The sequence below is a fragment of the Anthonomus grandis genome, chromosome 19 (genome assembly GCF_022605725.1).
Source record: "Anthonomus grandis grandis chromosome 19, icAntGran1.3, whole genome shotgun sequence".
Taxonomy (NCBI): Eukaryota; Metazoa; Arthropoda; class Insecta; order Coleoptera; family Curculionidae; genus Anthonomus; species Anthonomus grandis.
The window spans coordinates 3,108,641-3,119,225 of NC_065564.1; the positions used below are offsets into that span (position 1 = coordinate 3,108,641).

Genomic DNA, 10,585 nt, shown 5'->3' on the forward strand with positions numbered 1-10,585 from the left:
ATTGCGACCTCACCAAAGGCGATTATGATTATACCGATCCGGAATCGACCTGCGAAATATGCGCCACAGTGTTCGAAGCACCAGAAAATTGCATCCGACACAAGTTTGAGGATCACACGAGGTACGGCTTCAATCGAAGTGGCAAGAGGTTCCTCCGCTGTCCAGTTTGTCCACAGAAACACGTGCGACTCGATTGGTTACCTGCGCACATTCTTCAGCATTTCCATAAGAAAGAGTTTGGTGACTTGAAGACTCTTTCCAGGCCAGTCAAGAATAAGAACAAATCAAAATCAAAGCAACGAGCTGCGATTGTACAGCCACCAGTGCAACCACAACCTCAAGCGGCGCCTTTGTTAGAGTGGTATATTATTAAGCCATTGAGATGGTTAGTCCAGGCTTCTAAGCCTCCAACGAAGTCGGAACAACCACCTCCGAAGGTTCCACAGAAGCCCATCAAGTGCAGCAATTGCTCCGAGGTGTATGGGAGTACGGCAGAGCTCAGAAACCACATGAAGAGCCACTACGAAGCCTGGAATTATAACAGCCACATTTTGTATCCAAATGGTTCCGTTAAACCAAACAATAGAAAATAATCTCATTAAATAGGTTCGTTTTTTTTTTTGGGAATATCCAATTTTATTTATCCAGTTGGTCCTTAAGCCAAACGATTGGAAACGATCTCGTTAAATTAGTTTATTATTTAAGAATTTTGATTTGTTTTTCGAAATATCCAATTTTTCATGTTTTTTAGTTGTAAGCCAAACTTGGATGGAAAATAACCCCGTTAAGTAAGTTTATTATTATTATTAAAGAACTTTATTTCATTAAAAAAAAAAATATTTGTTTTCTTCTCTCGATCCTTTGGTGTGCCAACGACCTTCTATAAAACCCTCATTTTTTAGGCCTACTATTGTAGACCTATCCGAATCGAAGGACCAAACTGACGAGGACATAAAGCACATAACGAAAACCTCCATTAAAATCCCTTGCATCAAATGCAACCAGGTGTTTCCCATGGACGAATTTCCTAGCCACCAGGCCACCCATAAACTCACCCCTCGCCCCCCCTTGAATCAAGAAATCAAATGCACCGAGTGCGGCATGGATTTCGATACCGTAGAGAACCTGATCAATCATATGAAAGCGCTGCATTTCTCCATGTGGGGTAGCTGGGGCCAGTACTACAACTGGAACCAAGTTTACTCGTACCCTTACGGCTTTGACTATGCTGGAGGGAGTAGTGAGGCGAGTTACGGCACGTGTCGACGATGGGCCGACCCTCCCGAGCCTCCACACCGTCACAGGCACGGTCGGAGGTCGCCCTCTCCACCTCACAGGAGAGGACGACCGCCTCCCCATCACCGTGGATGGCACGGGAGGTTCCATAGGCACCATCATCATAGGGGTAGATCACTTGGGAGGCGCAGGAGGTTCTCCTCCTCGTCTTCCTCCTCGTCTTCTAATGAAAGTTACGATAGGAAGAATAAGGGAGGAGGTGGTTCCCCGATTGTTTTACTGGATTCTGATGAGGAGGGCAGGGTGGTGGATCTGGTTCAGAGCGCCGATGAGGGCGAGTGGGTGGTGGCTGACTCCTGGGTCAACGAGAACTGATTATTCTCGCAGATTTTATTAATAAATTTTATTTTGTTGAGGACAGTTTGTGTTTTTCTCTCTTGTGGAACCTACGGAGTCTACGGAAAGCATATTAATAGCTTCATTTTTTAGGATTAGACCTTATATGGCTGTGCCAGAGCAAACCTTTAAGCCATCCAAGAAAATTTATTGTAACTTGTGTCCTTTCTCCACCGAACACTTCTCCTTGTACGAAAATCACATATTCGCCTCCCCGGATGACCATAAAGTGTCTTGTCCACTTTGCAACCTCGAATTCGTCTCCATAGGGCTCCTCAATTTTCATGTTTTAACAAACCACGAATTGAACGAGTTTAAGGCTGCAAAATCAGGAACTATATTCTATTGTGAGTTTTGCGGGCAACAGTTCAACAAGTTGGTTGCCATGTGCGATCATAAGTCCGTGGCCCATAAGTCGTACTTCGAATGCCTCATGTGCCCTAAAAAGTGCTTTGACCTGCACACCTTATTCAATCATTTCCAAAAAGAGCACGCCCTGGTGAACAACGTGGATCTGGTGTGCGAGGAATGCGATAGCCAACATTACTTTTGTCCAGACGCTTTCAAAACGCATCGCCAACTCCTCCACGGACGTCAGGACGTTCTGTTCAAGTGCTTCATGTGTCTCAGTGAGTTGAACGATGTGGAGGAATTCAAGCTCCATGTACACACCCATAGGAAGTACCATAGAGGAGTCGAGGCCAAGTTTCCGGATGGTGCGTTTCCAATGCAAAACGGACGTCCGATCGGGAATGTGCGATTTAAGCAATGTTACGTGTGCGGTGAACTCTCGCATTACATCAAAAAGCACATGAAGCATCATTTTGAGGTCAAAAGGTGCCTGACGTGTCACGACTTCGTTTTGAGGGACCAACTGGACCAGCATCAGGAGGATCATAAAAACGTGCTGAGGCCTTACATGCTTCTAGAGCAAGAAGAAAAGGGACTGGAACCTCAGCAGTTCTGTTACACCTGCCTCTCGTTTGTCAGACTCTATAGGTTTGCAGAACACGAGGGTCAACATCGTTCGATCGGATTGACCGTCCACGAACATCCTCCTATAGAGTACGAGAAATACTCAGACCTCACCGATGTCCTTCAGGGATGCGGGATTGTTTCGTGTAACACCTGCAAGCGGAATGTGCCAACGGACTTGACTTATTTACATCTGGATGTGCATAGGATTGAGTCCCCACATATGGCTGAGCAACAACGAATGCTTCTTGTCTTAAAGAAAGCTAAGACAGCTCCACCAGCGGTACCTCAGCCAGTAAACGAGCCTAAGAAAGGAGAGACAGTTGGATGTCCAAAAAATCCGGAAAATAAGTATTGGAAATATCTACAAGCAAACAAGCTTAAGCAAAAGGGACAGAAAAATGATGGTAGTTACTGGGTAACCTTTAAACGTGGGGAAAGATAGGGAAGTTTTTTTTCTTGGTTTATTATGCCCCAATACACCTCAGGTGTAGTAGGCTCAGTACAGGTCTTTTGATGCTGTGGTACCTTGTATTTGCTTGGGTGCTGAGTGCTAGATCCACAATTGTAAATATTAATTAATATAAGCATATTTTTTTAAATAATTTCTTCAGTTTCATTTAAAAGCCTGCATCCCTCCCCCATTAGTCTTCCTTTAATAGACTTTGCTAACAGCAAACATTTTTAGCAAATCTACGTCAAACATCAAGCAAGAACCGACAACCGTCGCAACAGAAGATATCAAGAAAAAATCTCTCACCACAAACGAAGATACTAAGGAAGAACTCTCTCAGGAAGATAAGAAATCAAATATATCTCCCAATAATGTTGACCAAAGCAAAGCCGTAAAGCAAGAACCAGATACAAAACTCGAATTTGACGACCTGCTTACCCAATTGGAAAATGTAATGGCAGAGGTTCCTCTAGATGACAAAAGTCAAATAGAAACGCTTTGCCAAGACTTATCTGCTGAGCTTGAGGAGAGAATTGAAAGGTCAATGTGCACTGAAGCTGCCCCAGAAACAGGTAATAGTGAGGTATCGTCAACTGATGATGCTACTACAGTTTCCAAGGAGGTCATTAAAAATAAAGAAGTAAAGCAGTTGGTAGTTCGTTTAGAGAGATTTGATGAAACTGTTGAAGAAAAAGAGATTTCGTCAGCTGTGGAAGAGGCTTCCGCTCAAACGATTGAAGAAGTTTCAAAAGGTAAGTCATGTCATCTTCGAAGATACAGGTAATATTAAATAAGCTTTCCTATTTCCTACAGTTGTAGATCTTACAACTGGAGACGGAGGTTCTATTATAGGTAATCCGAGGAAACGCAGACCCGCTCCTAAAAAACTGGTTGTCAAAGTCAAGAGGCTGCTGAAGCACCATAAAGGACATCCTTCCAAGGCACCCAAAGTTTCTCTCAAGGTGCGGAGGCAATTTTATTGCGAAATCTGCGCCATGACCTTCACCTGTTTCAGACGTTACTGGAACCACAAGACTCTACTGCACGAAAACCACACATTTAGCTGCTTGAGTTGCAATAAGCAGTTTAAAAAAACGTCCGCTCTATTGCACCACACCAAGTTTCAGCACAAGAACGTCACCGAGACCTCTGACGATAAAGAAGAGACCAAAGAGGCTTTGTTTTATTGTGAGGCTTGTGGCCTTGGGTTCAGGAATATTCGCAAAAGGGTCGCCCATATTGAGGCCAATCATCCCGACGGTTATATATGCTGTTCAGTTTGTAATCGTGCGTGTTCCAGCGCGGAAGACCTTGTCTTCCACACGAAAGAACACGGGGATCTTAAGAGAACTTTGTTTAACTGTAAGGTCTGCAGTCGGGACTTCTACTTCTTGCAAATGTTCGTGCACCACCTCGAGTCCCACCGTAACGTGACGTCTCCCAAACATTTCACTTGTAAGGTTTGCTTTGGTAGGATTCACAATTTCACCAAGTATCTCAAACATATGCAGAAACACTTTAAAACTTCTTCAATCTTCAATTGCTTCGTTTGCCCAATGACTTACCGATCCAGCGGTAAGCTGGAGAGGCACATGAGCTACGTTCATAATAAGCAAGTCGCTAACCATAAAGCGTTTTTGACCAACGTAAGTAAGGTAAGTAAGGAGTTCAAGGCATGCTACTGGTGCGGCCTCTCCTTTCATAAGAATCAGTTGGCAGACCACGTCAAATCACATGCGGTCCCTAGGGAGAATCTTGTGAATTGTAGGGTTTGTTTGAAGAGCGTTAAGTGTTGGAGATACCCAAGCCACTTGGCCAAACATGTAATTGCTTCTAGGAAGTTGAGAATTGGTGAAGGAGAAGATGCCTCTTTGGTCGTACTTGATGATGAATCTGCTAAAGAAATTAAGAAACTTGCACCTGAAGGGTTCAATCTCGAATCCCCTAGCAAGGCAAGCTCTGATAAAAAGAAGCTAGCCGAAACTGCATCTACTAATAAAGACGAGAGTAAAAAAACTGACACGTCAGATAAATCTGATAAGGAAAGGGATAAAATGAAGAAGTCGTTTGATAGCACCAAGAGACCAGAAGATAGACCAATGAAATCTGATTTTATTAGCAAAGAAAGCGATGACAAGAAGAAGCACTCTACTTCAAATGAGCCACCAAAATACAAGCAAGGCTTTCAATGCAGCAACAAATCTAAGGAAGCAGAAGTTAGACAAGGAACACCTGCATCCCTTACTAAAAAAATCAATAATAAGAACAAAAAGCCTGCTCCATCTGCTCCTATCAAGACACAAAATAAGGCAGTTCCCTCTCCAAAGAAAACATCTGATCAAACATTGCAATTCAAAGAAAAAATATCGAAAGGAAAATGGGACGTAGGGCCAATATATGATATGAAACCAAACAAAAAACGACAAAGAAATAAAGAAAAAAAAAATTCTCGCTTTAATCCCACAGAACCATCGCACTTCATGTCACCTGCTTTCATGCAACAACAGCAGTATGGTAATGGAGCATCATACTTTCCAGAAAATCCAATGGTTCCAGGAGTTCCAGGAGATCCAATGGGTCCAGGTGGTCCAATGGGTCCAGGTGGTCCAATGGGTCCAGGTGGTCCAATGGGCCCAGGTGGTCCGATGGGTCCAGGAGGTCCGATGGGTCCAGGAGGTCCAATGTATCCAGGAGGTCCAATGGGTCCAGGAGGCCCAATGGGTCCGGGAGCTCCAGTAGGTCCAGGAGGCCCAATGGGTCCAGGAGGCCCAATGGGTCCAGGTGGTCCAATGGGTCCAGGAGGGCCGATGGGAGCAATGGGTCCTCCAGAAGGGCCAATGGGGTCAGGCCACATGAATCAAGGCTACATGGGTCCAGGGCCAATGAATACCATGATGCCTAATCAAGGATACGAAATGCCCATGTACAATAACCAACCGATGGATCCATCAATGTATGGTCAGCCGATGTATGCCGGAAACCAGTACCAGGCCGGATATTTTAATCCAGAAATGCAGTACGGGAACCAAGGGATGCAATATATGGACCCCAATCAGTACAATTATAATCAGCAGCAGTACAATCAGCAAATGAACCAGTGGCAGGGCGGGTCGCAGGCGCAGATCATGCAGAAACCGGTCTTCTTCGGTTCGTCTAGCGGTACGACCTGCAGGGGGTGCTCGAAGCGTTTTAGCACCTCGAAGGTACTGGCGGTACACGAGATATTTTGCGTGAAATTAGCGAACGAGCTATCGCTGCCGAGTCTCCATCATTGTCCGATCTGCATGCAGAAATTCGGCAGTTTGTCGACGATCAAGCAGCATATGTTTACCTCGCATGCCCAGATATTCAAGGAGTTCAACTTGATCTCGGGGAAAGATGCCCAAGGTGCTAATACTCTCAAGGAGTGCAAGACGTGCAAGCAAACATTTAAGAACAAGGACGAACTTGCTGCCCACGAGATGACCCACGAGTTCCTGGCTTCTATCAGGTCCGACTTGGAGAAAGTTGATGTGAGCAAATGCTTGATGGGCAAGCAGCCTCCTCAAAACCCTAAACCAGCGACAGTGACGTCTGGCAGCACCGTTCAAAACCCAAAAAAACCCACACGATTCGAACATTTACCAACAAAATCATCTGACAGAGAGAAACCTGCAAGCTTCAGTAAGCGCTCACCCGCAAGAAGAGTGTCTCCCAAACCATCCACATCCACTTTCACAAAATCCGAAACTTCAGAAGCCCTGAAGAAGGTCGCGCAGGATAAACAAAAAAAAATGCTGGACGAGATGCGCAGTGGCTCATTCAAAGCCAAACTGGAGCAGCAGAAGAAGAAGCTCAAGATCAACCTGTTGTATTACCAAAAGCAGAAGCTCGAGGAAGAGAAGAAGGCGAAGGCCTTCGAAATGTTGAAGGCCGACGAAGAGCTGAAACGCCTCCAGAAGGGCCTCTTGATTTCTCAGAAGTCGCAGATGCTTGACGTCATTGATCTGGTAGATAGAACCTCTAGCTCTCGAGAGCGCAGACGTTCTCCAAGAAGATCTCGTTCCAGGGAGCGCAGCGGGAAAAGGGTAGAGTCTCCTAGACTCAGCACTAGTGAGTCATCTACAGTTCGCAAGCTCAACCTGCAGCCTGGACAAGAAATGGGGGCGTACCAGTGCAAAAAGTGCGCCACCCTATTTACCAACTACCGAGACTATATCAACCATACGGAGCAGCACGTGGATGATGACGATATGGAGGAAAACTACCTAACGCAAATGCAAGACTCTGGCGAAGGCGTTCTTCAACGCAAGGAGGATTATGTCGTTAAGCGTAAATCTCCAGAGCGTAGACGTAGGTCTCCTGAAGAATACAGATCCAGACGTAGAAGCCCTGAAGGTTCTCGATCCAGGCATCGATCTCCAAAAGATAAAAGACGTAGACGCAGATCTAGATCTAGCGAGAGATCGTCGAGGTACACGCCAGCGGAGATGCTTCAAAAATCAGTGGTCAGTCCGTTCTTGGTCCAGACAGGTACTAGTGCCCGTTCAAAATCTTTGGCAACGTCTTACCCCAACGTGCAACAAAACATCGAGCATGTTTCCACGGCGGTTAGAGTGAGATGTCAGGTGTGTTTGCAGGAGTTCCCTAGCCAGATTTATCTGGATTATCATACGTGTCCCGGACCGTTTTAGTAAGTTTTCGCTGGGTAATTTGTTGAAATATATTAGTGTCTCTTGTTGCTTTCCATGTTTCCATATGCTAGTTATGGATAATTTGAATGTTTCTGGATCTGCAACGGAGGCTGTCTTAGCTTTAGTTCTTTTACAATTATAATCAATATATATGCTTAAAATGTATACTTTAGGTTTTTCTTTAATAAAAGCGGATATTCCGGGCATTGTAGTTTAATTTAATCCAGGCACGTCCTTTAGTACCTTCTTCTAATATTCAATAAAACCCCTTAAAATATTTTAGGTTAGAATCAGAACTGTTATCAATTAGTTTTCCATGTGATTATTGCCAGAAAAAATTTATTTCCTCCAACCAACTCAGGAGACACATCCAGACTCACAAGGATAAACTGCTGGCGTGCCCCCACTGTAATAAAACCTTTGAGACAAAACGCCTACTCAATCGTCACATATCGGGGCACGTCGGTATGATCACTTACGCGTGTGAGTTCTGCGAAAAATCGTTTTCTCAAGCCACGATACTGAAGCGCCACGTAGACAACGTGCACTACAACCAGTTCAAGTATCCCTGCGACGAGTGCGACCGCGGCTTCAACTTCAAATACGAGCTTCACAAGCATCGCGCCTTCAAACATTTCGGCATGAAGCTCACCTGCGACGTCTGCCAGAAATCGTTTAAAAACGAGCAGTACTTCAAAGAGCACCAGAAATCCCACGATCCGGAGTACCGTAAGCAGGAATTCACTTGCGAGCTCTGCCTCAAGGTGCTGACCCACGTGAAATCTTACAAAGTCCACATGAAGTCGCACACCGGTCAGGTGGCGAACGTGTGCGACATCTGCGGCAAGAATGTCACCTCGAAGGCGAGTCTGAGGCACCACATGCGCACCCACACCGGCGAGAGGCCGTTCCAGTGTCACGAGTGTGGTAAAAACTTCACCACCAGGAACCTGCTGAAGACCCATAGGGTGGTGCACACCAAAGAGAAGCCCTACGGGTGTCGGGTGTGTGACAAGAGTTTCACCCAGAAGGGAAGTCTCACCATTCACATGCGCCATCACACCGGGGAGAAACCGTACGAGTGTCAGTTTTGTGAAAGGAGTTATATCTCCAGGACACTACTCAATAATCACAAGTGTTTGGCTTAATAAATTAGTGTTTTTTTTTAATGAGTGTTTTCTTTGAGGCTCAAGTCCATCCAGAGTGCGATCTACTCTTTAAAGTACTCTAAAGTCGGAAACACCTGCTCAGGCAACTAATCTGTTGTTTTTAAAGCCCTCCTTTCTGTCCATAAAAAATAGTTCCTCAGTTTGAGTTGGGTTGGGCTGAGTCCAGGTAGTTAAACTCAGTTCCAAAGCCTCCAGAGGACTCTGGTACTTCTTCTTCAAGTAATTTCTGGATTTTTCCAGGCAGTTGAAGTCGACTCTTATTTCTTCAGACAGTTTTTGGAACCTCCTTCCTCATTCGTTGCCTCCCAGGCCTAAAATTTCAAATCACATCCTCCAATTCCTCACCTAAATACTCCAGCGACAGAATTTTAAGGATACAGGCTAAAATGAACCTCCTTTTAGCACGTCAGCCACGTTCAACTGTCCCGATTGCCCCAAAACTTTTTTGACCTCAAGAAAATTGAGAAAACACTCCTACGTCCATGGCGAACGAAAGTACTAATGCCACGACTGCCTTAAAAGGTTCTTCTCGAAAAACCAGATGCTCTACCACATCAAGTCCACGCAACAAAAGCCGAACCCATACAATTCCTTGGTTGAGTTGGGTTCGTTGAGAGTCCAAGTAATTAAACTCAGTTCCAAAGCCTCCAGAGGAGTCTGGTATTTCTTCTTCAGGTAATTTCTAGCTTATTCCAGGCAGTTGAAGTCGACTCTTATTTCTTCAGACAGTTTTTGGAACCTCCTTCCTCATTCCTTGCCTTCCAGGCCTAAAATTCAAAATCATACCCTCCAATTCCCTACCCTAATACTTCAGCGACAGAATTTCAGGGATACAGGCTAAAATGAACCTCCTTTTAGCACGTCAGCCACGTTCAACTGTCCCAATTGCCCCAAAACCTTCTTGACCTCAAGAAAATTGAGAAAACACTCCTACGTCCATGGCGAACGAAAGTACCAATGCCACGACTGCCTTAAAAGGTTCTTCTCGAAAAACCAGCTGCTCTACCACATCAAGTCCATCCATCAAAAGCCGCACCATTTCTGTCCACACTGTGGCAAACAATTTAAAGAAAAATTGTGGTTCGAGAAGCACCTGAAGTCACACAATCCAGACCTGAAGCCAGAGTTTCCGTGCCAGATTTGCGATAAAAGGTTGATGTCCTTCAAATACTTGGAGGCTCACATGCGCAAGAGGCATGCGAACGATGAGAGGTATCCGTACTTATATAGACGATATTGTTGTGATATTTGTGGGAAGGAGTTACTCAAGAAGAACCTTAAGGTTCACATGATGTCCCATAAAGGTAAATTTTTGTTCAAGTACTGCAGGGTACAGGAGTTAGTGAGCTTTTAGGTGAGAAGCCTTATACCTGTGACCACTGTGGCAAGAGCTTCGTGACGCGAGTGTGCCTAAAGACTCACTTGAGGACTCACACCAATGAGAAGCCTTATTTGTGTCCGATTTGTGGCAAGGGCTTCTCTCAAAAGTACTCGGTGACGGTACACGTGAGGTACCACACTGGGGAGAGACCGTACGAGTGTTCCCGATGCCAGAAGGGCTTCGTTACAAAGACCGAACTGAAGAACCATATCTGTTTGAATAAATGACATTGGTTGAAAACTGTTTTTTTGTTTCTCCATAAAGTTGTTTAATAAAAGGACTCACACTGACTAAAAACCCT

At 44.9% G+C, this 10,585-nt stretch overlaps 2 protein-coding genes across 2 annotated transcripts; both read left to right on the top strand.

The window, feature by feature from the left end:
* The first annotated feature begins 596 nt into the window (after window positions 1-596).
* LOC126747735 (uncharacterized) lies at window positions 597-1,656 on the top strand. The gene is made up of 2 exons (XM_050456534.1): window positions 597-788; window positions 903-1,656. The coding sequence occupies exons 1-2, from the start codon at window positions 769-771 to the stop codon at window positions 1,609-1,611; spliced, it is 729 nt and encodes a 242-aa protein (XP_050312491.1). The 5' UTR covers window positions 597-768; the 3' UTR covers window positions 1,612-1,656.
* Window positions 1,657-9,314: 7,658 nt separating this feature from the next.
* LOC126747733 (zinc finger protein 239-like) lies at window positions 9,315-10,585 on the top strand. The gene is made up of 3 exons (XM_050456532.1): window positions 9,315-9,578; window positions 9,762-10,207; window positions 10,258-10,585. The coding sequence occupies exons 1-3, from the start codon at window positions 9,445-9,447 to the stop codon at window positions 10,509-10,511; spliced, it is 834 nt and encodes a 277-aa protein (XP_050312489.1). The 5' UTR covers window positions 9,315-9,444; the 3' UTR covers window positions 10,512-10,585.

Bases quoted from the DNA above. Each gene is read 5' to 3' on its own strand.
- LOC126747733 (XM_050456532.1), top strand. From the start codon at position 9,445: ATGCTCTACCACATCAAGTCCACGCAACAAAAGCCGAACCCATACAAT. The intron at 9,579-9,761 runs GTAATTTCTAGC...ACCTCCTTTTAG, and splicing joins GTCTGGTATTTCTTCTTCAG to CACGTCAGCCACGTTCAACT. The intron at 10,208-10,257 runs GTAAATTTTTGT...GTGAGCTTTTAG, and splicing joins TCACATGATGTCCCATAAAG to GTGAGAAGCCTTATACCTGT.
- LOC126747735 (XM_050456534.1), top strand. From the start codon at position 769: ATGGAAAATAACCCCGTTAA. The intron at 789-902 runs GTAAGTTTATTA...CTCATTTTTTAG, and splicing joins ATGGAAAATAACCCCGTTAA to GCCTACTATTGTAGACCTAT.